This window comes from Aethalodelphis obliquidens, unplaced genomic scaffold, assembly GCF_003676395.1.
Source record: "Aethalodelphis obliquidens isolate GAN/ISIS:26980383/991018 unplaced genomic scaffold, ASM367639v1 scaffold118, whole genome shotgun sequence".
Taxonomy (NCBI): Eukaryota; Metazoa; Chordata; class Mammalia; order Artiodactyla; family Delphinidae; genus Aethalodelphis; species Aethalodelphis obliquidens.
The window spans coordinates 418959-445860 of NW_020838062.1; the positions used below are offsets into that span (position 1 = coordinate 418959).

The 26902-nt window shown below is 53.0% G+C and overlaps 1 protein-coding gene across 2 annotated transcripts in view; it reads left to right on the forward strand.

The window, feature by feature from the left end:
• Positions 1–26458, forward strand: part of LOC113615480 (mastermind-like domain-containing protein 1) — an 81801-nt gene extending 55343 nt beyond the window's left edge. The window contains exons 2-4 of one of the 2 annotated variants that reach the window (XM_027097937.1): positions 1246–1404; positions 20100–21824; positions 23914–26458. In XM_027097937.1, coding sequence (XP_026953738.1) covers positions 1309–1404; positions 20100–21824; positions 23914–24087 — 1995 coding nt within the window. In that variant the 5' untranslated portion in view covers positions 1246–1308 and the 3' untranslated portion in view covers positions 24088–26458. The remainder of the gene's footprint in view (positions 1–1245; positions 1405–20099; positions 21825–23913) is intronic. The other variant, XM_027097938.1, reaches the window with a different exon arrangement.
• Positions 26459–26902: the final 444 nt, after the last annotated feature.

A 26902-nucleotide genomic window follows, 5' to 3' on the forward strand; every position in this document is an offset into this window, starting at 1 on the left:
CTTTGCTGATGGGGCTGGGTGGGAACACCCTTTTTTCTATGGTGTTTAGCTGAATTAGAGTGGTTCTTGTATAAAAGTTTTCGGCCTTGGGAGGCTGCCCCTCTCCCAGTCCTTTGGCTTTTGCTGGAGCCTTTTTGTCTCTGTTCATTGGCACTTTGGATTGTTGGCTTCCGGTCCTGATCTGGGATCTACGAGGCAGAATGAAAACCCAGGGAGCTCGCCACCGCGGTGTTCCTTAGGGCCCAAGGTCCCTACCAGCCTGCTTTCTTCTCTCCACCTTTCAGGGTCTTCTTATGTTTGTTTTATATGTAATGTCCAGAGGTTTCAGTTGTACTCAGTGGGAGAATGGGGAAAGTACTTCTCCATTTTTCCAGAGCCAGGCATCTGGACATGGAAATTTTAGACCTGGTTTTGTACTGCCAAGTAGATCTATGGGAAGGAGAGCTTCCCTCGCATATGAATGTCTTAGCAGAGCTCCTATTCCACGTCTACATTGTGAGAACAAAAAGAAATGAAACAAAACAAAACGAAAAAAGTCCGCTGTACCTGGGTTTGCACGTGTCCGCTCATCTGTCATGGAGGGCATAAATTGGGGCAGCCGTGATGGCAGCCAGCTCGGTTAGTTTTTTGTAAACCAGTGCACCAGGTTTTCATGAGCCCCTTCCGACGTCCATTGCTTCTTTCCATTGACTGTCAGGTTATGACCTGTCAGCTCACTTGGCTGGGTGCTAACGGGCAGAGTGGGGAGTTGCTCCTTCTATGGGCCAAAGGCTTCAGTAGAGCTGAAGGGGCAATAAGCCATCACGTGATCCAACCGCCATGGTTTTCATATTAAAAAAAAAAAAAAAAAAACCTGTGTCAGAAAACAGAAAAGCCTTTCCCCAGATCTCACTGCGTACCACACAAGCAAAGGCAGACCCAGGAGCCCCATTCCCTGCCTTTAAGCCCGCTGTTATTTAAGGTACGTTGGGCTGCTTCTCCACCCATCCCTCAGCTCTCCAGTGAACTTCACTCTGCCCCATGGCCAGAGACTGCGGTCTCATCCCAGCCAAGTGCCTCCCAGAGGTGCCCTTCATCCCTGGAGGTGGGAGGTGCTCCATGAGGGTGGTGGGGTGGGAAGAGAGACAGGAAAATGAACGTGGCTGACTCCACCTAAACCTGTCCTCAGAATGCAAGTCTGTGATTCACGGGGTCAATGGTCTCATCTTCATGTCTGAAAGACAGTGTACTTTTTGTCTCCCTAAGCCCTGTGTCTAGGTCGTTTGGGAAGCGCCTTGGAGAGTCAAGAATAAAATTGCAGGTCAAACAATGGATGACTGGAAAAGTCGGCTTGTAATCAAGAGCATGCTTCCCCATTTCGCCATGGTGGGAAATCGTCAGGAGCCCAGAAAGCTCCAGGAATCGGTCAGACAATGGGCTATCGGGGGGAGGGGGGTTTTGAATGCTTCTAATCTTATACTTGAACGTAATATGTGTTATTGAAATTCTCTGTGCGAACTTGGTGGCAAGCAACCAACCCAAAATGTAAGGCACTGAAATCTGACCTAGAAGGGATCTAGGAGATGAGCTGACCTTGCCCCTTGTGAGTTTTTGGAAGAGCAGGAAATAGAGTCCAAGGTTCCATGTGGATTCCCAGTCCAGCTCTCTCTGCACTGCACCCGTTCAACTGGAAAGAGATGAAGGGTGAAAAGGGAAAAAGACCTACTTTTTACCTTAATAGAAACCAGGAATGTGGGGATGACAGGCACTAGATATATTATATTAGCTTCCTAGTACCACTGAGAACAGGAAGCCGGTGAGTAGGGCACAGAAAGCTATTCCCATTCGATTCTCTGGCCCTGATGTCCTTTCAAAAACTCATTTGACAAATTTCTGCTTTCTTCCCTTGGAACTCAGATGTCATCCATGGGTCCGAAACTCAGGGTTAGGGATTCCAGAGAGCCATTGGTTGGTTGAATCTGACAATAAAAGCCTGCAACCTCGCCAGTCTACCAGGGTTAGCTCAGTTAATAGGAGGTGCCGCAAACACAATGGCTGTTATCTCAGTGTATTAGGTCCACAAAGGAGTGGCTCACTTAATCTCTGCAATTAATAGAGCAGAGAGGAAATGGCTCTTCTAGACCCGTGGGTCTGCTTCCTTCCCGTTCAGAGAACTGGGAGCTGGGGGCTCTGAGGTAATGTCATTTCACATAACTAGAGGGCCTGGCTTCTCCAATTCCAAGGGCAATCCACTTTCAGTAAGTCAGTTTTCTATTTAGTTGAGGATTCTGATCTGTGCACAAGTGTGCGGGGACATTGTTGAAATCCTGTTGCTGTCTTTTGCCCTGGTTGTCTACCACCAACAATGTACTGAAAATGTGGTATCCAGTTGAGGCATTTACAAAACTTTGTTTACTGGAGTTCCAGCTCTCACAGAGATGGCAGAAAGATGGGATGGCAGAGAGGGAGCAATTTCTTTGGCCTGTCCTGCCAGCCCTTCCGTCAGGCATCTTTCCATGGCAATCTCTACCCTCCATCCTAATTACCCTTTTGAGTTCTTGCTTCTCTTTTATGGTCAAGAACTAAGTCAGTGAAGGAAAGCCTCTCGGTAATGCGTCCAGAGTTCATGGTCAGTTTCAACAGGACTTGCAGTTTCTCCTTTGTTTCACGCTTGTTTCCAACCCTAGGGGAAAAGCCTGGGTGGGTTGTAGATGCAGGATCCTCTTCCCCTTCCCCCCATGTGCCCCACCGACACCCTTTTAAAAAGTGTGACTAGTAAGTAATCGTTTTGGTTTTGATAAGTGTAGATCTCAGCGCAGGATGGGTTTTTCCTAGAACAGGTTCTTAGAGCTGCCACCCGTGCCCTCACTCTGGAGAAGCGGCCCTTGCTCACGCCATTTCCGGGCTAGGCTTCTCTTTGTAGGTGGCCTTCAGAGTCCTTTGTAAGTCTTGCCAAAAATTCACATTCATTGCTTTAGCGTCACACCTCGGTCTTGATCAAAATCAGCCCTTCTCCCTCCTCCGTGGCACAGCTTATTCTCCGCCAGTGGCTCAGAGTGAGCTGTTTCTGAAAAGCCAAGCTGTCCTAGAAGACCATGGATTTGTCCCGGTGGAGGGGATCCAAAAACCAAGGCTTGGGCTCCGAAAGGTCAAAATCACATTCATCTTCTTGGAAGACGCACATGGCCTCTGAGGAGCTGACACCTAGGGCACCCGCTCCTTTGGCTCTGCCTGATGGGTATGCTGGGAGCCAGGCACTGCTGATGCAGCCAGTTCTGGTTTGAACAGTTCCTGGTTTGAGCACAGCTGACTTCTCGCAGCTGGTCAATCCCTGCAGCTTCAAGGAAGGTACCTGGTGCCCACACGGAGCTCTGCTCCACACGCTGAGTGGCTCAGCAGCCCCGTGTTTGTGGACAGACGGACAGATTCAAAGCAGAATGGCCAGTCAGTTCACCATGACACCTGCTGTCCGTATAAGTTAATACAGGGCCCAGGACGGCAGCAGCAGAAAGCAGTCCTTTGTGGGAGCTGGACTGGCACCTCCCAGGTGTGGCCTGGACTGGATCTCGGCTGTTTCCAATGCTTGCTCTCCCTCGGGTGCTTTTATAACATCCAGGGATGACAACCCACACCCCAGCCCCAGGAAACTCTGTGCCTCTGGAAGCACTTCCCTAGCTCCACCCTCCCTTGTCCTGGCAGCATCCTCAGCATAGAAGTCTGACACAGACATTCAGCTTACCTGTTTTTTTTTGTCCTTTCCCAAGAAACAGACTAACAATAACAACAACAAAAAACAAATTTCAAGTCAAGTTTTGTTAATAAAATTATATCAGTCCCAAAGGAGAGTTCTTTGAAACAGCCCTGGGATTTACATGTGAAGTTTTTTTTTTAACATCTTTATTGGAGTATAATTGCTTTACAATGTTGTGTTAGTTTCTGCTGTATAACAAAGTGAATCAGCTATACATATATACATATCCCCATATCCGTCCCTCTTGGGTCTCCCTCCCACCCTCCCTATCCCACCCCTCTAGGTGGTCACAAAGCACCGAGCTGATCTCCCTGTGCTATGCGGCTGCTTCCCACTAGCTATCTACCTTACGTTTGGTAGTGTATATATGTCCATGCCTCTCTCTCACTTCGTCCCAGCTGACCCTTCCCCCTACCCGTGTCCTCACGTACATTCTCTACATCTGCGTCTTTATTCCCGTCCTGCCCCTAGGTTCATTAGAACCTTTTTTTTTTTTTTTTAGATTCCATACATATGTGTTAGCATACAGAATTTGTTTTTCTCTTTCTGACTTACTTCACTCTGTAGGACAGACTCTAGGCCCATCCACCTCACTACAAATAACTCAATTTCGTTTCTTTTATGGCTGAGTAATATTCCACTGTATATATGTGCCACATCTTCTTTATCCATTCTTCTGTCAGTGGACACGTAGGTTGCTTCCATGTCCTGACTGTTGTAAATAGTGCTGCAATGAACATTGTGGTACATGTCTCTTTTTGAATTATGGTTTTCTCAGGGTATATGCCCAGTAGTGGTATTGCTGGGTCATATGGTAGTTCTATTTTTAGTTTTTTAAGGAACCTCCATACTGTTCTGCATAGTGGCTGTATCAATTTACATTCCCACCAACAGTGCAAGAGTGTTCCCTTTTCTCCACACCCTCTCCAGCATTTATTGTTTGTAGATTTTTTGATGATGGCCATTCTGACCGGTGTGAGGTGTTACCAATGGCATTTTTCACAGAACTAGAACAAGAAATTTTACAATTTGTATGGAAACACAAGAGACCCCAAATAGCCAAAGCAATCTTGAGAAAGAAAAACAGAGCTGGAGGAATCAGGCTCCCTGAGTTCAGACTATACTACAAAGCTACAGTAATCAAGACAGTATGGTACTAGCACAAAAACAGAAACATAGATCAGTGCAACAGGATAGAAAGCCCAGAAATAAACCCATACACATATGGTCACCTTATCTTTGATAAAGGAGGCAAGAATACACAATGGAGAAAAGACAGCCTCTTCAATAAGTGGTGCTGGGAACACTGGACAGCTACATGTAAAAGAATGAAATTAGAACACTCCCTAACACCATACATAAAACATAAACTCAAAATGGATTAAAGACCTAAATATAAGGCCAGACACTATAAGACTCTTAGAGGGAAACATAGGCAGAACACTCTATGACATAAATCACAGCAAGATCCTTTTTGACCCACCTCCTAGAGAAATGGAAATAAAAGCAAAAATGAACAAATGGGACCTATTGCATAGCAAAGGAAACCATAAATAAGACAGAAAGGCAACCCTCAGAATGGGAGAAAATATTTGTAAATGGAGCAACTGACAAAGGATTAATCTCCAAAATTTACAAGCAGCTCATGCAGCTCAATATCAAAAAAACGAACAGTCCAATCCGAAAATGGACAGAAGACCTAAATAGACGTTTCTCCATGTGAATTTTTGAGAGTCCCCTTGCAGGAAAACGTGCGTCTGATGTGACGATTTTTCTTGGCCTAAGACCAGGGCCCAGGACACCTGATTCCAGTCTTGCTTCTGCTCCTAACTAGCCGTGGGACTTTGTCCATCCTTTGCCCACTCTGAGGACAAAGATCAAATGAACCAGGAGTAAGAATAGCCACCTTTAGTTGAGTGCTGACTAGGCGCTACGCACTTGCTGAGCATTTGGGCTGCCTTATTTCCTGTAATCCTTAGGATAACCCTGAGATGAAGAGGTTAGCTGCAGGAAACTGAGGCTCAGAGAGGTTATGCAACTTGACAAAGTCACAGAGACAAGGCGCAGCAGAGCTCAGAGCCTGCTTTCTTCACCACTGTGCTCTGCTGCCTCTTGGCTCTGAAGCATGTTGAAAACCACAAAGCTGCAAGCACATATCAGGTGGGAGCAGTTGTCATAAGAAAGTGCAGCACCCTGTCAGCATTTGTTCATTCACTCAGCAGCCTGATGGCTTAATGACTCGTGGTCTGGAGTTTTACCTTTTGAACACTCGGGCATCCACCCAAGCTTAATAAGGCGTCCAGTCTCTGCAGTGAGTGTATGGAGTTTTAACAGGAGGCAGAATGTTTGCTCCCTCCTTTTGAAGTTAAGATCTCCGCTCCTCCCCCAGAACGGTGAGTGGATTGATTACTAGTGCACGAATCTCTAAAATACTAGCACTCCAGATGGGAGCGCTTCAGAGCCCACGTGGAATTGGAACCCAGTCGTCTCCGTCTCAGTCTGCACCCAAAGTTGCGAAGATTCCCCAGCTCTGAGCAGCCGCCTATTCCGTTCAGAAGGCAGCTCCAGAGAAAATGGAGGCGTTAAGGACATTAGACGTACAGTCGGAGAAGGAACGGGATGCTGCGCTCACGGCGCACCTTCTGTGTGTCGTCATGGGATGATAACGAATGGCTGACTCTCTAGTTCCCATGAGTTGGCACGTCCAGTCTTCCTTCCGACCTTCCCAGCCGTTGCCCCTCTTTATGGATGAGGACGCTTAGATCCAAGAAATCCAGTGACTTGTAGTAAGATGCTCATGGCGAAGGTGGGGAGCTCTATCAAGGGTCCCCATTCGGGTGGCCCCAAGTGCAGCCTGCTTTCCACCTGCAGTATGACCTAAACCAACGACTCACCCCTTCTTCTCCTGCTTGTCACCTCGAATGCAAATGGAGCTGAGGAAGGGGCAGAAAGGAGTCCTGTCTGTCCCTCTGCTTTAGACTGGTGACTTAGATATGCCCGGTAGGAGGAGGGCCGTTCACCGGCTGCCGTGGCGTGTGATCAGGTTGGGGGTTTGTGCCCCTCATCCTCGGAAGCACACACTTTTCTTTGCAAAAAGCACAGGGGACTCAGGAGACCTCAAATTTCATTCCAGAGCTCTAACTAGCACTTTGTGAGCCCTTGGGTAAGTCCCTTTGCTCCTGAGGTCAGAGGGCCTGCATATCTCAGGCCTCCTGCCACATTTCCAGGGTTCCTCCTGTGTGCCCAGCCCTGTGCTAGACCATGGGCTACAGCAGCTCCCAGTCAAGGGGTAGGTAGACTCTTCCCAGGCTTCCTGCACTGGGAACAGATGTGTCCTACTCTGTAGTTCTGCCTGTCCTCCTCGGAAGCCGGGAGGAGAGGATGGCCAAGTGGCTCTCTTGTGCACGTTCCTTTGTAGACAATAGCTTGTCTACTCCTGTGACACAGAGACTAATATTTCCACTTCACCCGGGAGGAGACCGAGGGACTTTCCCAATGTTGCGCGGGCAGTAGGTTGGAAATTCCGATCTCAAACCCAGGTGCCCTGACCAGCATCGTCCACTGCCCAGCCTGTGAGCCGAGAGCCAGGCTAATTAAAACCCCACAGGGAGTAGGGACAGCCAGCCAGGACCTGGGCTGGGTTGTGTAAACAGCTCTCTTGGAAGCCTGGAGAGGCAGCCCAGTGTCCCCTGCTTCATGTCGGCTGTGGGCAGGGTGCACTGGCCCCAGGAGAGGGGAGCAGGGTATATGGCCCCGGCTTCCAGGAGCCGGCGGGTCTAGGAATCAGCTCACTGGGGAGGCAGCTGTCCCAGACAGTGACTGGGATGCGGCATGAGGCTGTGCCCTCTGCCCACGTCAGATGACGATGAACAAGGTGTGGATTTGAACGCAGTGTAAACCACACAGGGTATTACCGCTGTGAGCACTTTTTTTTTAATGATCAGAGATTGGCATTGGCTCAGAAAGGCGATGAGAGACGAGTGTCCTTGGAGCTCAGGTAGAGACACAGGGCCCCTGAGGATATCTCAGGCTCATCAGCAGCCCCGCTGCCCGAGGAGCGCTGGATTTATGGTGTAGCTCTGAGCATTCTGGGTCAAAGCCTGCAGTGCGTATGTGACTTTCTATTTGGGGATCCTCCCCACGGAGCGCGCAGCTGTTCGCTCCTTTTCCTCCCGCCCCCTCCTCCTGCAGTGAGGGCCCGGCCCTGTTCCAGACACCCCGCCGGGCTGGGCCACCAGGCAGAGGCCTTGCCTTCGGCTCTTCTGCGAAGGCTGCACGCTGCTCGGCTGGCCGGACACCACTGGGCTCTGCGTCCGGGTCCCACCTGGGTAGCCCCGTCCAGCAAAGCGGTGACCTGAAAATCGCAGTCTGTTCGCAGGGGGAGCTGCCGGGAGGGGAGGTCTGTTTGGCAGCTGGCGCCCACTGGCATCTGGGCGCTCGACACTGCCTGTTTCTGAACTTCTAGGAGCCCTCCTTAGCTGTGTCTGCGTTCCTGCCTGGCCCCTGCCCACAGCTTCCTTGACATCAGGCCCGAGGTGACAGGTGTCTGGAGCTTGAGCTGCCCGGGGGAGGGGGAGGGTGGACACGCTTGGACCCCAGGGCAGGGTGTCAGGAGAGTCTGGCTGAGCTGACACTCGGGCACGACCTCCATCTAGGGTGTGCGCAAACCAGAGGGGGCAGCCCTGGGGCGCAGACCCAGGGGTCCTCAGACTCCGGCTTGGCCTGTGCAGGCTGAGGCCCCTGGCTTTTGTTGAAAATCCCCAGCTGGAGAGCTCAACGTGGCTCTGACTGCAGACAGATATTTGGGTCATAAGCTGCCCCTGGGGTACCCAGTTTTAGACCTCAGGTTGGGCAGGGCACGGGAAGCACGCACTTGTGAAGATTAGGCTACAGGTGCTGATTTCTGCAGTCGACATAGAAGAATTTGTCAAAACCCTGCCTGCTGCTCCTTGGCCTTTCCTTTCTCCTCCTCTACCACCTCCCCTGACTCACCAGATCGCCAGCCCCAAAGTACCAAAGTTAAAAAGACAGGCCGGAGCCCAGGCCGGACTCGACCCCTGAGGGCCCAGACCCAAGGCCCAGGCGAGGCTGCCGCCACCCCTCCCTCCCTGCCCCCTCACCCCCCCTCCCTTCCTCACAAACCCCCTTTGTGTGCCTCCCTCTGGTGCTGCAGGGTGCGGTCCCTCTTCTGACTCCGTCCAGAGCTGTTTCTCCAGGCCGGTCGCCCCCCTCCAAGCCTGTCAGCTGGCACACAGGCACTCTCGTGACCCTGAGTAAATGCTCGGTGGACAGTGGTTGCCCTTCCTCTTGGCCAGAAGGTCCCTTAGAAATCGTCCGGGTCACCTCCTTTGTTGACCACAGGAGGCCCAGACACACGAAGGAGAAGGCGTGTCCTTCACGGGGCCAGTTAGTGAATTCATCACAGTTTCTGAAAAGCGATTGCCTCTGGGCCTTGTGCTGGGAGTGGAAGAGAACAGGATCATTTGTAGGAAACCTTCTGCTCCAGGGCTTAATTCACATCTGCAGATGCCAGCTGAGCCCTGTCACGACACTAGGTGCTACGGGGGTGCAGAGATGAGGAGGAAACAGCCCCAGTCTTCTGAGAGCTGCGTTGTGGAGGCCTGGGTTGGAAGGCGTGGGGCTCAAGGCCGAGTTATCCTAGAGACCCTTGAAGGCCTGAGGGAGGAGGGTGTGCTTTCATCTGCTGGACAAGGTGCGAATTGTTGAGAGGATACAAAGGCTGGAAGAGCAAGCAGACGGCCAGGCATTCTGGAGGAGGCGGTGTCCTGTTTCATGGAACCCGCGGCGCACCCAACAGATGGGCAGTAATAATAACCATCGTTAGCGCAGGTTAAACGTGGCGTTTGAGACTGCTACATGCCTCGTGCATTCAGAAATGGTCACCTAACTTGTACGATGGTAGAAATCTTGAAGCTTTTCAGGTCCGAAAATGTTGCCTGCCACTGTCTTGTGAACAGTAGGCCTACGTGGCCCCCTGCAGTGTGAGGGGGGCGATTTGGAAATAACCTCTGTGCCTTGGAGAAGGTGCTCAGCCTGTGCTGTAGGTCAGGGCTTGGTAAAGTCCCCCCACCCCCACCCCGCGCAGCCTGTTCTTGCAAATGAAGTTTTATTAGCACAAGCCACACCTAGTCATTAACATATCATCTGGAGTTGCAACAGGGACCACTTGGTCTGCAAAGCCTAAGAGAGTTACTCTTTGGGTCTTTACAGAAAGTTGACGACCCCCTGATCTAGGTCACTGGGTTTGGGGTCATATTTTCTGAGGCCGTAGTTTCCTCCCATAAGTGGGTGCTCGGCTCTGTGCCACCTGAGGGACAATCACAGATCCTGGCACCTCTCCAGGCATTCTGCTTCCTCTCCTGTGCCACAGCTGGCCTGACCCCCCTCTGGACCTATCCCTTTCTCTCTCCCATCAGCACCCAGCCAGACCTTTTACAAACAGATGGAGCCGACCACTCCTCGGTATAACCCCCACCCAGTGGTTTCCCACCGCAGACATCTAACAGTCCACCCGCTTCCCAGGGCTGCGGGTCCATCCGTGAGCCATGGCTGTCCCCCAGCTCGCTGCGCACCAAGCACAGTGGCCAGCTGCCCGTTCTTGGAGCGTGCCGAGAGCTTTCCCCCAGGGCCTCTCCCTTCTGCCCTCCTGCCTGGAGCGCTCTGCCCCCAGTCCTTCTCCTGGCCACTCTGTCACATCACTGCTCCTTCACTCTGTTCTTGTTCTTGCTGTCTTCATACTGTCCGTTCCACTAGAACTCCAGCTCCGTCTCATTCTGGTTCCCCGCTCCTCGCCCGGCATGTGCTCATTCTGAGGGGATCTCTGTTCTGGGCCCCCTAGACAGCCCTGCTTTGCACAGTTAGAAGCCTCCATCTCTGTAGTGGACAGGTGCTCAGTGCCACTCGCTAGCTGCCTCTTTTTCTAAAATAAACTTGAGGCGATAAAGTTGTCTAGTGTTAGGGCTGTCTGTGTGACGCTGTCAGAAAATCTCAACATTTTCTTGCCTCTTTTTCTCCTTTAAGTCAAGCCTTTGGTCTTTAGAACAATGAACTTGGCCTATATAAAGTACCTCCAGGAAGTCAGCCCCCAAACACCAACATCCAACATCTGCCTTCTGAATATATGGCTTCAAAGAGCTAAGTGCACGGTAGCAAAGTGCTGTCCATCCTATGTTTTTAAGCCACATGACAGGCAAGGAACTTAGAAATGCCTTGCCCTTTCCTGTAGTTAAATCTGACATAAAATTACTTTATTGGCAGCATTTTAACAAACAAAACTCTCCTGTGTTTTCACCGGTAATTCAGCTTCAATTTTCCGAGTGAGAAAAAAGTAATTACAAATGATGGCAAGGAGACAGTTTTGAGGTCTCTGTTAATAACACATTCAGGGCGAGTCCTCTTTCTCCGACCCACTCAGGGCAGCTTCTTACAGTGAGGTGGAGCAAGAAGGAATCACTCTGTAGGAGTAGCCCCTTGACTGTCAGCACTCCAGCCACTACCAATACCAGCATCACTACCCCTCCACATCCACCACCAGCACCATCACCACCAACCACCTCCACCACCAGCATCACCACCTCCACCACCAACAGCATCACCACCACCTCCACCACCAACACCATCACCACCAACCACCTCCCCCACCAGCATCACCACCTCCACCACCAACACCATCTCCTACACCAGCACCATCTCCACCACCACTACCTCTACCACCAACACCATCACCACCAACCACCTCCACCACCAGCATCACCACCTCCACCACCAACAGCATCACCACTACCTCCACCACCAACACCATCACCACCAACCACCACCCCCACCAGCATCACCACCTCCACCACCAACACCATCTCCTACACCAACACCATCTCCACCATCACCACCTCCACCACCAATACCATCTCCTACACCAGCACCATCTCCACCACTACCTCCACCACCACCATCTCCTACACCAGCACCATCTCCACCACCACCACCTCCACCACCACCATCATCGCCACCACCTCCACCACCACCAACACCATCACCACCAACCACCTCCCCCACCAGCATCACCACCTCCACCACCAACACCATCTTCTACACCAGCACCATCTCCACCACCAACACCTCTACCACCAACACCATCTCCTACACCAACACCATCTCCACCTCCACCACCAACACCATCTCGACCACTACCGTCACCACCACCATCTCCTACACCAACACCATCTCCACCACCACCACCTCCACCACCAACACCATCTCCACCATCAGCACCGTCACCACCACCACCATCACACACACACAGACACACACACAGGGGCAATTTTTCAGGTTCTATGACATGCTCCCTGATGTAATCGCAGACACCTTCCACACACTGTGTAATCTACTCTTGTTGCTGTGGGATTTGGGACTGTGGAGCATCACCATGTGTTTGTGGCCAAAATTAAACTAGGATTCATTACAAGAAAGGCCAATACCTCCGAGTACTACACCTTTAAGACAGATAGGTTTGGATGAGAGATCTTAACTTCATAAAAGGATTTCCTTTCCATGGCAGATTCTCGTTGCATTTTATTATGATTCGGTTGACGAAAGTTAGCCTTGCACACAGCTGTTCAGGAATGCAGCCAATGAGTAAAGGCAGATCTGCCTTGAATGGCAAATGCCGCTGAGTAACTATGTTACAGGCTATTTTAGGACCACCAAGAATGTGTTTGCATTTTCGAGGGTGGAAAGAGAGAGACTATTTACTTGGTACGAACACCATGCCAGGCACTACGCGCACTTTCCACCTCTAAGCTCACGTGATTCTGGTCACAAATTTGTGGGGTGGCCTCAACACTCCCCATCTTGGCTGCACAGCACTGTGAATGTACCAGAGGCCACTGAATTGTACACTTGCAAAAGCTTAATTTCATGCTCTGCGAATTTTGCCTCAATTTCAAAAAGAGAGGACCTAAGTCATTTCACAGTGTATGCATATGTTAAATCGTCACGTTGCATGCTTTTCAGAAAATCACGTTGTACTTCAATACATATAATTTTGAGCTGTCGATCATACCTCAGTAAAGCTGGAAAAAAGAGAGGACCTAGACCATGGGGAGGGTCTGTGCACTGACCTGAAGCTCCTTAGCCCATGTCCCCTCCCAGCCTCTGCTTCTGCGGCATCAGAGCTCAAGCAGCCTTACTCAAAGGTCTGCTAACTAGGGGGCGTACATTTGCAGGCCATTAGTGTATTTTAGAGCCAGCAGTTGGCACCTAGCCACTAAAATGTGCTTATTCAGTAAGCACGTGACCTCCAGAATACACCGGACTAACCGGGTGTCTCTGGATTCTTCCCCCACCTACACAGCTGTTGGGTTTCTCATGCAGGGAACTTCCTGCCATGGTCTAAAGCCTGTCGCCATTTTATTTAGCCCATTGTTGGGACACAGGCAGAAGCAAAGTCCCCTTCTGCTTAAGCTTCAGGACTGGCCTTCGAACCTTACGAAGCCTGGGACGTAATTTTGTTCTCTGAACCTTACATTCCCTTTCATAAAGCGGGTGCCTCGCATCGTCTAGCTTCAATCCCCACGAAGCAGAGGGCGTGGAGAGCTATTTGGGGAAGATCATAATTTGACCCCAGCTGGTCTGGGGCAAGTTGTGCTTTCTTTAACATGGTCTGGAATTGGAGGTGATGTACACCTCCTGCCCATGGCAAGGACGCTTGTGAACCACGAGGCTCTCCTTGGCCTATCTGCACCCCGGGGAGAGAGGCCCTCTTGGGTGGGGGACAAGAGCATTCATCTTCTCTCTGCAGGAGCAGAAAGAAAGTCATAGCATCAGCTTACCAAAGCTGGGACCCATTCACTGTGTGGGTGGGGAAACTGAGGCTCAGAGTGGGGTCGGGACCTATGAGAGGTCACACCACAAGGTATCAATACTTAGAAGCAGAGCCCTGGGAGAAGTGAGAAAGTTGGGCTTAAATGAACTCCGAGGGCCCTTCTGCCCTTTTCATATATAGAAACCCAGGTCTGCCCAGTGGCCCTGGTGGTCTCCAACCTCGGCTCTGCCTTCGCTCTTCCTCTTCCCTGCATGTTTCCTGGTGCGTCAGCCTAATTCAGGTGAAACACAGATGACCCTTGTTACCCCGAGTCCTGCACAGACAGACTCATCTGGGCTGGGACAATGCCCTCGCCTTTGACCTTCAGCTTCTAGCCTGGCTCCACAGGCAGTACCTGCTTGGTCTCTCGGCCAACCTCATCAAATGCAGGTGCTTGAAACCAACTCCATCTTCCCCTTCTCCCCCCAAGTGGTCATCTTTATCCCACTAATGATGCTACATGGGAAGGCCTTTGGAGGAAACGGGGGCAGGGTTTCTTCCAGTGGAAAGAGGCCAACCTGGCAGTCAGAGACACTGGCCCACGGGCACATCTCTTCCTGGCTCTCAGCCTCATGAGCCCTCACGTGAATGGGAGGGACCAGCCCGTCACTAAGGACCTGGCAGTTCTGACGGCCTCTAGGAGTGCCAGGCTCGCACTCAAGGAACGCCTGGTCAATGACGGAACACTTGGAGGTGTCTCGGGGTGGAACCGCTGAATTACGAGCCCGTTAAGTCCACATGCATCTATCTGTTTGGGGCCATTCTTAGAGTCGCCAGTTCTTCCAGCTGGTATGTCTACACTACAGAAAGGGAGAACACAGTTCTCAAAAACCCCCAGGTCTGCTCATTTCTGCATTTGTTGGGGCCGCTCTGGTTGAAGCTTGTTGAAGCCACAGCCCTCATGTTGGGAAGCCTGAGGGTGCAGACAGTGTGGTGGAGCCCAGAGTGGTGGGCGATGGCGAACAGCAGAAGGTGGAATTTTACAGGCAGCACCGCTGGCCGTCAGGTCGATGCCATCAGCGCCAGGCTGCTCGTCTCCCTCCACTCTCACCCCATGTCCCGATTCTAGAGCATGTGTCCTTATTTGCCAGAGAGCAAGCGAGGCCCACACTGGAGGGCACTGGGGCAGCCTGGGGACCCAGGGCCTGGAGAGTGACATCAGTGACAGTGACTGCTTCTGACGTGCACTCCTCAAAGATGCTGTGAGGCACCCAGGGCAGGCCGAGGACTCATTTTACAGAAGAAAACTTGAGGCTCAGAGAGGGGGAGTGACTTGCCCACAGTCACACAGCAGATGGAGGAGCTAGGGCTTCCATCAGGTCTTTTGGTGCCTACTCCAATGCTCCTCCCTCCAGCCCAGCCCGCCTCTACCTGCAGCGCGTGCAGCCTCTGTCACTTCGGGGCAAGCCCAGGGCGCCAATATATCCCCTCTTTCTAGGGTGAGATTCTTGCTCCAAACCACCTGTTAGCAGAGATTCATTCCTGAGACAAACCGACTCCTCTTGAAGCCAGTCAGGATTCCCTGCAGTTCCCATCCACTCTGGGATTCTCCAGAACCTCAGGTCTTGCAATTCTGTAAATGCTGAAAGTCCTGTTTGTTCTACAGAAAGACCCGTTTGTGGGGACTTCGTTCTGGAAAACAACCGTGCAAATGATACACCAGCTCAAGTACAGGCAGTTGTCGGTGCTCATCTGATCCCATGTCTACACGCAGGCAGATTCCCTCTCTCTCCCTCCTTCCCTCCTTGTCCCTCTTCCTGCAAACCCAGTCCTGCTGCATCGTGTCTCATCTGTTCTCCTTTCTTCTGAGCAAGTCTACCGGGGAACACTCCTGTCTCAGAGGGCTTGAAATCCCAGCTAGTTGGCCAGCGTGAGCTTCTTGGAAACTCCCAGGGAGCATGTGTAACAGTACGGAGGAAAGGTGTTGATGGAGCATGGGTGGGCTCGTGTGAGAGACACTGAGAGAAGCAGAAGCAGAAGCAGATTGGCCGGGGCTGCACCGCAGGAGGCGCTACTGACAGAGGAAGGGGAGACTAAATACACCACAGGCAATTTCCAGCTTTTGGACAATCTTGCCCGGGGCTCTCTGGAGGGAAAAACGAGGCTCCCTGAGCCAATCTGTCCTGCACACCTTCGGCTTCCTGCATTCTTACCCAGGAGGGACTGTGCATAATTTTGCTGGCCTTTTGTAGATGTCTGTGATAAAACTCCAGCTAGAGTGTTCAAAATCAAGTGTTTATAGCAACCTGCCAGACTTCTTTGGAAAGAGTTTTATTTATATATATATATATATATATATATATATATATATATATATGTTCTTCTCCTTAGGCCCATTTTCTGAGCCTGGACTGTACTCTTGTAATCTAGACCCTTTCCCAAGAAAGCTTTGCCCTTTTTGCCATTCTGGACTAAAAAACTGTAGAAAGGGAAGAATTGCCATATGTCATTGTTCAGACAGAACCAGAAATAATGTTGACTTCAGAGCTGAACTTGGCCTCTATCAGAAGGGTTGCCTTTGTTTTCTCATTATTTAGGGGGTGGGGAAGGCATCACATGCTTTGAAATGCATTTTAATGAATGTTTATAAGGTCGTGGGGATCACATTGGTGGCTTTGTCTGCCCGATTATGAAATGGGACTCCGCCGGCACTGGTGCATGGAGATAAAGTCATTCCTTTCTAAAAGACACCAGGACACCGTCCCTCACTCCCCTTCCCCGCCCTACCACTGCCCGGACCTGTGAGGGCTGGGCCTCCTGGGGTCTAGTGTTGGTGTTGGCCCCTAACTAGCCATGGGACCACAAGCAAATCACCACCCATTCTGTTTTCTGTAAAAAGTGAAGGTTGACGTGTTGTCTAGCAATCCTGCTAGTGGCTACTGATTCACTTATGGTAAAAAAAAACAAAAAACAAATGTTCTCCCAGTGAGTGGGCAGGGTCACGTGTAGTACAAGGCCTGAAGGAAGTAGGGGCTGGCCGGGAGCTGGGACCCATAGCTTGCTGTACAGAGTCCACAGAGACTGGAAAACGGCACATAGGTAAAGCTGTTTAGAAGGGTCTGGAAGTTTGGTGGGGACCTGCCACCACCAACGTGATGCTGAGAGGGGAAGTCATTCCGGGGTAGCAAGCTCTCTGCTGCACTTGATCTAGAAGGGTGGCCACGGGGTTCAGTCAAGCCCAACAGCCCAGACAGGTTGACCTCGGTGGTGGCCGCAGCCTGGGTCTAGGGGCGAAATGAACTCGTAGTAGATGTCAACACAGCCGCCTCCCCTCGGCTTGTTGAGGCTTGCCTGGGGATCCGGCCATCCGGCCAAGGTGCTTTAGGCAATCTGTTGAAAGCCCTCCCCAGTGAAATCCGAAATGCAGAGCTGCAGCCTCTAGCAAAGTGGAGTCTCGTTTAGTCCACGGAGAAAGCAAAGCTGGGAAGAGGCTCCTGCCTGCCCCACCGCTGAGACTGCGGCGTCAACCAGCGCCCCCCATTGCACCCCCAGGGACAGCAAGGCCAGCCTGCCCGCTGACTAGGGAGCCTCCCACAGCATTCAGGGAAGCCAGCACCAGCGGCGTCGGGCTGCAGGCTTGGCACAGCAAGGGTAGCACCTGCTCCAGCAGATGGTGTCCACCAGCAGCACGGCAGCCCCCAGCACCTCGCAGGGGCATCCTGGGGTCCGCTGTGGGGTTGAGGGCCTGAAAAGTCGGGGGCACACACTCTCACTTCAGAGGGCTGGAGACCCTTTTCCTTCGCCAGTGGTTCCCAGTATTAACTTTAGCATCTGGGGGTCATGTCCCACCTTCCCCACCTCCTACCACCTTAGTCCCAACGGGATAATGGCAGACCAACAATTAAATGAAAGCCCTAGTATCTGCCAGGGAGTCCAGGCCGGTCCAACTCACAGCTCCTGCCCTCCCTCCCATCCCCCAAGCCCATCCTTCCCCCGCCTGGTCCTATGCAGACTTCACTGGCATTAAACTCTCCTCGAGTCCAAGACATCACGAACAGCGCCTTGGGCACGGCCATCGCCAGCTCAGACCCCAGCAGGGGATCCTATGTAAAGCCCACACTGAGTCGTTCCTTACTGATCCATTTTAGACATTTCTGTTCTCAATATAATGGATTTAAGTCTTTGGGAGAACGTAGAAGAGACCAAATTTCAGCCTGAAATGCAGTGACTTCTCTGTGGCCCATGATTGATTGAATGAACGGCCAGGAAAACACGAGGCAGAGCTCGCTGGGCGCTGAGTCATCTGTGTTCATTGGTCCATGGATTCATTCAGCTTCTGTTTACTGAGCACCTGCCGTGGGCCAAATACCTAGTGAGCGCTCCTGGGCGGGAGAGTGGAGCAGATGACTGGAGAGACCTCTTCCTGTGCCTACTCGACCTCACCCCCCAACCCCTTCCTGCCTGCCCGGTGGTAGTCAGACCTCAGATGAATCTGGTGGCGGACCTGCCCCTCAAAGTGCCCTTGGCCGGGTGGTGGACATCTCACAAGGAAAGGCAGAGAAGTAGGCACGTCCCCTCGCTAAGAGAGGGGGAGCCCTTTCTGCGGGGATGGGGCGGTCAGTGGGGGAGGATGGAGGCTGCGGGTCGGGGAACAGCCGAGTGACGGTGGCAGGCCCTGGGGCCCTCTAGCTGAGCTGCTCGGGGCAAGCCTTGCCCATCCCAGGGTCTCAGGGTCCCTCCCTGTCTTTAAAGGCCAGGGTTGGACTCCCAGAGCACTTCCAGATCTGCCCTCTGTAATGCCAGATACTAGTTAATGAGGGTCCTCTAGGTACCACGGAATCCGTCCCGTTTCGTGTAATAGTCCAAGCAGCATCATGAGATGAGCACTAAAATGACACTCATTTTACAAATGAAGAAACAGAACTCAAGAGATTCTGTGCGGAGACCAATACGTAGTGGTTGCGTCTGCCTCGGGACCAGGGCCCTAGGCCACCCTGCCTGCACCCGTGCTCTCAAGCTGGCAGTCCACTGAGAGCCAGCCAGGGAGCCGTAACAAACCTTGGGTTCCTGGGCCCCGGCCCGGAGGAGACTGAAGCAGTTCAGCTGTGGTAGGAGAGCCTGGGAATCTGGGGGTTTCTAAGTGCATCTGATGGCTGCCAAGGCTCCAGATGTGCAGCCCTAGGGGATCTCTTGACGTTCACTCTGCTGTAAGAGTCATGACCACTGTCGTGCTAGTAGGTGGCCCTCGCGCACGCCTTGACCCTCCAGTGAGGCAAGCGTAAGGGGACGTCAGGGGATCCGCACCGGATGTCCCAGTAAGACTTCAAAGCTGGAAAGAGGTTTCTTCGTGCAAAAGTGCTTCAGGGGAAATGGATCGGGTAGAGCGCTGGCCTTTAGGCGATTTCCAAGCCCATCTCCTCCCACACATAATCCTGCGCTCCACTCCCTTCCCCTTCACTGCAGGTCATGGTCATTTACAAGACAGCCACGGATGACTGTATGAAGCCTTGAAAGTGTAGGAAATACTGCATCAGTAACTTCTTTGATTTGCTCCCAAAGGCTAGGCTTTTATAAATGGCGGGCAGTTCCCCCAGTGCAGATCACAGATCGGGGCCCTTTCCTGTTGTTTCCTATCTCCCCGACCTGAGGATACATCTGCACAGAGGCATTTCTTAATTAGATAGCTTTATGCTTTTTTGGTGGAGGAGTGTAAGTCATTCCATTAAAAACAAGCTTCTATATAAAAATACAGAGAACAGAAAGTGAGTTTCCAGTCACCCCCAAAAGACGACTACTCCAAAGAGTTGCATATACTTTCTTCCAAGGTGTTTTTGTGCACTCGTAGAAATGTGTGTGTATGTGCATGCACGTGTGTGTGTGTGTGTACAGATCAATGGAACCGTGCTATAGTGACTGTTACGCAGTTGTGTTACGCTCCAAACAGTGTCTCTCAGACAGCTGCCCAAAAGAACACGCCAGATTTACTTTGCTCCTCCAAAGCCTCTGCTTTATCCCATTTTCTCACTCACTAAAGCCTGATGCATTTAACCGAGACAGGGAAGCAACCTAAAAGTTCAACGTCTACGTCACGCTTTTCCTTTTTAAAAATCAGGTTAGCAGTAGACAGGTGGGAATTGCAAGTTTCTTAGCGATTCTCCTTTGCCCTCCAATGTCTGCATAGTTCCGCTGAAAGCTCCTTTAAGTGGGCAGAGAATATCCTTCGCGTGACTTTCTGTAGTGTTTGGTGTAGAGACAGCATAATGCTTTATTTGAACTGTAACGCAACAGTCTAAATGAAAGACAGCAACAAAACAACAAGCATCATGGTTCTAAAAATAGGCTGTATTGTATAGTTTTGACAACTCTTTCTAAGTCTTGAAACTGAGAGATCTGTTTTATCTTGCAAGTTTCCTGTTCAATAGCTTTAAAGTGCCAAGCCTTTATAAACATTCCTCTGCCTCCCCCCTTCCCTCTCCCTCCCTCCCTCTCTCCCCCCTCCCTCCCTCCCTCCCTCCCTCCCTTCCTTCCCATCCCTCTTTTCTCTTCCAGCCACAGGGAACCATTAAGAGGAGGCAGGAAGGAGAAACTTTCCAGCTTTCAGGCATGGCCGAAGGAGGTTACCCTAATAAAATTAAGAGACCATGCCTTGAAGACGTCACGCTTTCGATGGGCCCCGGCGCCCATCATCCCAGCACAGCCTGTGCAGAGCTGCAGGTTCCTGCGTTACCCATGAACCCTGGCTCTGCAGCGATGGGAGCGGCTGGTCATTCATTACTTCTCGAAAATAACCCCATGAACGGCAGCGTAATGGGCTCACCGTTTGTGGTACCACCAACTGCGGAAATGGGACTGAAAGGCCCCCCTCTTTCTTACTATGACAAGACCAACACTGTGCCTGCTGTGGACCAGGAGCTTCAAGATCTGCTGGAGGAGCTAACAAAAATTCAAGAACCTTCTCCGAGTGAGCTCGACCTTGAAAAAATCCTGGGGAGCAAGCCGGAAGAACCGCTGGTCTTAGATCACCCCCCGGCAACCCTAGGCGTGACTCCCAAGCCTGCGGTTCAGATGCCACACTTGGAGAGCCTTGGTTCCAGCAAGGACTTCGCTTCAAGTTGCAGCCAGGTCCCGGGGGTGTCGCTTCAAATCCCGCCCTCCTCTGCGGGGATCAGCTACGTCATTCCCTCCACCAGTAAGCAGATGGTCTCCCCCAGTTCTTCAACAGCACAGGCCAAGAGCCAGGTCCAGGCGCCGCTCCCTGCGGCTGCCTTGCCACCGCTCCCGGTGCCTCAGTGGCATCACGCCCACCAGCTGAAGGTGCTGGCAGCCAGCAAGCAGGGCTGTAGTACGAAGCAGCAGGGCCCCGCTCCCAGTTGGTCCGGCCTGCCTCTTCCCGGCCTCTCCCCGCCTTACCGCCCGCTGCCCTCACCACAGCCGCTGCAGCCGTTCAGCCCTCAGGGCCTCATGGTGTCCTGCATGTCATCGAGCAGCCTGCCGGCGAGCGCTCTACAGGGCTCTCCCAATGCCTTATTGTCCAGCGTGGCGCCCAGCAGCGGCGCTGCCCTGGGGCCGGCCATGACCTATGCCCCCGAGAAGCTCCCCAGCCCCGCGCTCCAGCAGCAGCCGCAGTTCAGCCCGCAGCCCTCCATCCTTGCCAACCTGGTGTCCTCCACCATCAAACAGCCTCAAGGGCACCTGATATCCACTCTGCCCACCAGCAACCCGGGGCCCTCCACTCCCTACCGCCCAGAGAAGCTGTCCAGCCCCGGGCTGCCGCAGCAGTCCTTCACCCCACAGTGCCCCCTGATCCGGAGTCTCACTCCCACCAGCAATCCGCTCGGCCCGCAGCAGCCGCAGCTGCAGCTGCCGCCACCTCCGCCTCCGCCAGCCAGTACCCTCCTCAAGCCTATGGCCACCAGCTCGCCCAGAACCCTGAGCCTGATCATGCAGCAGGGGCTGGCCGCCCCCAGCCCGGGAGCCCCGGAGCCTTTTCCTTTCGGCCACACCAAGCCCTTGTCACATTTCGTCTCTGAGCCGGGCCCCCCGAAGATGCCCTCGGTGCCCGCCGCGTCTCGGCAGCCTGCCCTGCTCCACTACCTGCAGCAGCCGACGCTGACGCCGGCCTCTTCTGCCACGGCCTCGTCCACGGCCACAGCCAGCCTGCAGCTGCAGCAGCAGCCGGACGCCGCTTCGTTCCTTCTGCAGCACGTGACGCAGCAGCCGCAGCGTGTTCAGCGGTCGGTGGCCTCGGATTCCATGCCTTCTCTGCCCAGACAGGTAAGCCGGTCTCATCTCTGATTGCGTCCCTTGGTTTTGGAAATAAGAACCACGTCTCATGTATTGAGAGCCGCCTTTGGAGGCAGATCCAGGCTGTAGCCCTCTTTGAGAGTGGACTTCACTCTGGAAAAGTCTATTGAAGCCAACTTACTCTGCGCAGTCGAAGCGCAGTATTCATGAGGTCAAGGTTAGGGTTTCAGTTCCTGTGCAGGTTGCTTAGCTTCCCTGGGAGAAAAGTTCACCCACAAGGTGCCGCCAGGGGAAGGAACCAGGGCAGACGAGTCAGAATCACACAGAACTGGGCTGTGAGGCACGTCCCCTCACCCAGGACCAGTGAAGCCTTCATAGGATGCAAAGAAATGGCACTGAAGCATTTAAATTTTCTCCCAGCTGGCATGAGGCTGCACACCGAGCCTTCTAGAAGTGTCACAGCAAACGTCTGCTGGGCAGCGGCAGCGTGCCATCCACCCCTGCACCAGGTGCTGAGGCAGGTCCTAAATGAAACTGTCAGAGACGTGTCAGGTAGTTACTCTTACCATCCCCGTTTTACAGACGAAGTAACTGAGGCTCAGAGTGTTGAAATGACTCGCCCAGAGTCACACAGTTAGCAAGAGGCCCAGCAGCAACTTGAAGGCAGGCGGGCTTGCTCCAGAGCCCGTGCTCTTCTCAAAATCCCCATGATGTCTCTCTCATCTCCTACAGTCTTGTCAGTCACTCAGTTCAGCTACTTCTCCCTGGGCAGTGTCTATCATAGTTCCCACTTTTCACTTGTTCTGACCCCTGCCTGTATTAGTTACCTATGGCCGCGTAACAAGTTAGCCCGTAACTACTGCTTAAAACAAGACACATATGTAACTTCACAGTTTCTGGGGGCTGGGAGTCCTGGCACAGCTTAGCAGGGCCCTCTGGCCCCAGGTCTCTCACAAGGTTGCAGTCATCTTAAGGCTCAACTGGGAAGGACTGGCTTCCAGACTCACTGCTGTGGTTGTTGGCAGGAAGCAGTTCCTTGTGGGTTGTTGGACTGAGGTCTCAGTCCCTCATGAGCTGCTGGCCAGAGGCCTCCCTTGGTTCCTTGCCACGTGGACCTCTTCATAGAGCCTCTCACAACATGACAGCCAGCTTCGTCAGAGCAAGCAAGAGAGAATGTGCCAGGAAGAGAGGCAGGGGGAGTGCCAGCAGGTCAGAAGTCACAGTCTGTATAACCTAGCCTGGGAAGTGACATTGCATCACGTGTGCAGTATTCTGTTCATTAGACGCGAGCATGAAGATGTGAGTACCGGCAGGGGATTACAGGCTGGGGAGGGTACCAGAGATCCCTGGGGACCACGTCAGATGTCTCCCTGCCCCGAATACCGTCTTTCGTGCTTCCTCTTTTCCATTGCTCTCAGGCCTGCCCGAGTTCAGGCCCTCTTGATTCTTCGTCCGAACTCGTACAGTTGATTCTTAAACTGGTTGTTCCAATAAACCATCCGTTTCTCTGAGAATTACCTTGCTGTGACACGGACCTGACCATGTTCACACTTGCTCGGAAGATTCTGGAGGCCCGTAAGCTGTGACTCCATCTACCTCCTTAGACTCGGTGTCCCTCGGGCCCCAAAGTGCTTGCAACTCCTGGCCCACTCTGCGCCCTTGGCCTTGGCTCCCACTGTTGCCTGTGTCCGGCCTTCCCTGCCCACCTTTGCTCTCCTGTCCCACTCTTACAGGTCCTAAGGCTCAGTCACTATCACCCCCCGCCCCCGGGAAGCTTTGCCCCAGCTGTCCTCTGCACTTCCGCCTCCCACTCTGCATCCTTCTTCTGTAGAGAAGCCAAGGAGTAGGTGGCCGTAAAGTGCTTGTCTGGGAATGTGGCCCAAGGGAAGCTCCCAGTGGGGGCTGACCTCTTTGCTGAGGGCCCTGGATGACCATGGCCGTGGCAGTCCCCGGAGGAGAGACACCGTGTCTTTTTCATCCAGGTCTCGTGAAGTATCACCAGGCAGAGTACTCCACGCCAGGGGTCGGTCCTTCGAGGGGAGCGCCCGTGGGGGTGGCCAGGGTGAGCGGCCGGCCCTTGTCCACAGTTCAGGAGCACTTTGGTTTGGTTTTGTTATAGGCCTGTTGCCAGCTGTTTTCGTGGACTTCTGCAGCTGGCTTGGGGGAGTGCCAGCTTCAGCACTGGAGCCCTTATCCTAGCAGGAAAGAGCCTCAGCCCGGAGCCGTGTCACCGTCTAACATTGTGAGCCTTTTTGGTTTCTTTTGTGTTCAGTGGGGAACATGTGTAGCCTGACTGTTGCTTCGGAGCCAGACCAGCTGGCTCACAGAGAGAAGCCTTAATGATTAGGGTCGTGAGAATCACACCCGACTGATTCCCTAGGTGGGGCTGGAGAAAGTGTCCGGGAGAAAGCGCATGCAGCCAAGCTCCCCAGGTCAGGAGGGGCTCAGGTGATCTCCACCGACAGAGGCAAGAGGCTGGGCTCCCCGATGGGATGCTCTTGCCGCCAGGAGCTGCCTTCCCGGCCAGCACTGGCCAGTGCCCAGGGGCTGAGTGTGCTACCTGGGACTTCACCTGCCTTTTCTTGTCTTAGTCCTCAGAGGTAGGGGCTGTTATCATTCTCTTTAAAGTTGAGAAGACTGAGACACAGAGAAGTCCCCAGAGTTGCCCACAGTCACACAGCAAGTCGGGGCCAGAGCAGGGAGTCCGGCTAGAGAGCCCACACTTGTAACCCCACGCACGGGGGCCTCCAGAGCCCTCTGTTCCTGCCTTGACCTCCTAACTGTTGCCTCTTCTACAAAGTGGGTGTGATGGTAGGTTGTTTGAGGATTAAAAGCGTCGATTCAGCGCGTCAAAAGCACTCCAAACAGAGCCTGGCGCAAAACCTGCCAACGAAAGCCTGACTCCTCGTCCTAAGTCTCCAGATCTGTTTCCTGGGGGCTAAGGTGGTTCTCAAACCTGGGGCTGTGTCAGGACAGAATATGAGCAGTGCTGTCTCCAGACCCCACGCCTGCCAGTGAGATGGACGGCAGTGGCGGGGCTCACTAGCTTCGTGGGCTCTTCTTGTCCCAGGCCCTGCCCCGCCTAGCCCACCGCAGGCCCGCTGGGCGAGGGGAACGGGCCGCCTCGGCGCTTTCACGCTGGCTCCGCCCCGCTTCCCAGCACCCTGCTCCGTGCACGGCATTCTTTTAGCCAAAATGCACTGACGAAGCCTCCAAACGGGCACGTCAGCAGCTCCGCTGTTCCTTCCCATGGCCTTTCTGCATTCAGTTTAAGGCCTAAGAACCCAGCTCTGGTCACTTGGCCAGGAGAAGGTGGAAGAAAGGAAGAGGCGAGTGTTTGAGGCCCCCGTGGTGAGGAAGTACATGCTTCTTGCTCCCAGCAGGGAGAACTTGCTGTGTTTTACTGATGGCCAAGCTGAGCCTCGGGAAACACTCGTTACCCCCTGGACGGCGTTGACTAGCTCGTCGCACCTCCGTGGACGGTAGCGGTTACCATGGAAGGACTGGGCATTCATCTTAAACCAGAAATGCCAAGTCCAGCTGCCGCAAGGAGCTCATTCTTATGTTCAGACTAGCCTTTCTCAGCTTGGGGGATTTCACTTTACCAGTTACGTGAGTGATCCAATTTCAGTGACCCGCTTGCTTGCCCTGAAGGTAAGAGGTAAATGCCATCTGGCATCAGGGCAGCAGTTCAGCATGGCAGGGGCGCTGGAGGCAGACAGACTGGGGTTCAAGTCCGGACACCAACTCTAAGTGGGCATTGTGCCAGGAGCAGTGTCACTTAAGCCCCCTGAGCCTCAGCTGCACCTGGGGAAAGGGATGGGCCCCACCGCGTAGGGCCTTGAAAGACAGGAGATGCTGAACCGATACCGCTCAGACCCCTGCCCGGCCAACACTCCGCACCCAGGCACGGCAGGCGTGGGCTCCCGGACTTGGATCTGGAAGCCCTGGGGTCAGACGCGTTTCCAAATTCAGAACTTTGGGGACTTTAGAAAAGTAATATGGTGCATATAGCAAATATGACACAACCCTCCGGTGGAATCTGGGGCACATTTTATTATTTTTGCAGAGAAATATGAATATTTAACGAAGCCCAGGTCAAGTTTTGTTCCCAAATAAATTTTGGCACCGAATTTACAGAACTAAAATAGGTTTGCAGAGCTTTGGGGCTTGAAGTTACAGATAAGGGAGGTGGACCTAGAATTATTAAGGAAGGGACTATGGAGTTGTGACACCCAGCCCTGGTGTGGTGACTTCCAAGGCCCCCACATCTCCTCACTGTATTCCCCACCCTACTCCCAAGGCTGTGTGACTCCTCTCTGTTTTTAATCGAAGCGAGGCAAAATGAATTTTGTTTCCATAATGGAATGCCCCTTCTCGCTGAAAACCATTGAGGATACCGTAGGGTGTTGTGAACATCACGGTTAGGACTTCAATTGGACTTATCAGCCACTGGCTGAGGAACTGACATTTACTCAAAGACAGAAACAGTTCTGTCCAGGAGATGAGACTTGTGCTCTGGAAGAGTCGGGGAAGCAAGAGGCAGCAAGGGCGCCCTGGGTGCACGTGCGATTGCAGAGCTGGGAGTGTAGCATGGCGGCGAGGAGGGATGAGGATGGTGGCCAGTTGGAATAAGAACAAAAAAGCCTGAAATCTGATCCTTGAGGCAGGCTGGGGTGTGGGGGTGGGCAGCTGCAGAGAAATAGACCAGAGGTGCGTGATATCGTTTGGAGAGATTTTGAGAGGGGCGAGAGCGGGGACCTGAGCCTGCCTCTGGGAAGGCTGGACGAGCCCTCGCCTGCGTCTGCCCCGTCTTCCGCCTTGAATGCCAGCCGCCCGTCTCCCATGCTTAGGCAGCAGTGAGCACCCAGCAATGGCGGAGGCGCGGGCTCATTAGGAGAACTTGCCATCCCCCCTCCTGGAGGGCTGGGCCTAGGAGGGGGATCTGGGCACCTCGGCCTGAAGTGGGACCGTGAGGAAGCCCTCTTGTCACCCTCACCCGTGGGGGCCTCTTGTCCCTGGGAACTGAGCCTCTGAAGTGCAGCACCCCCGGCACCCAGGGCCTGGAGGGAGACAGCACAGAGCCAGGGACAGCGGGGCCTTGGCCC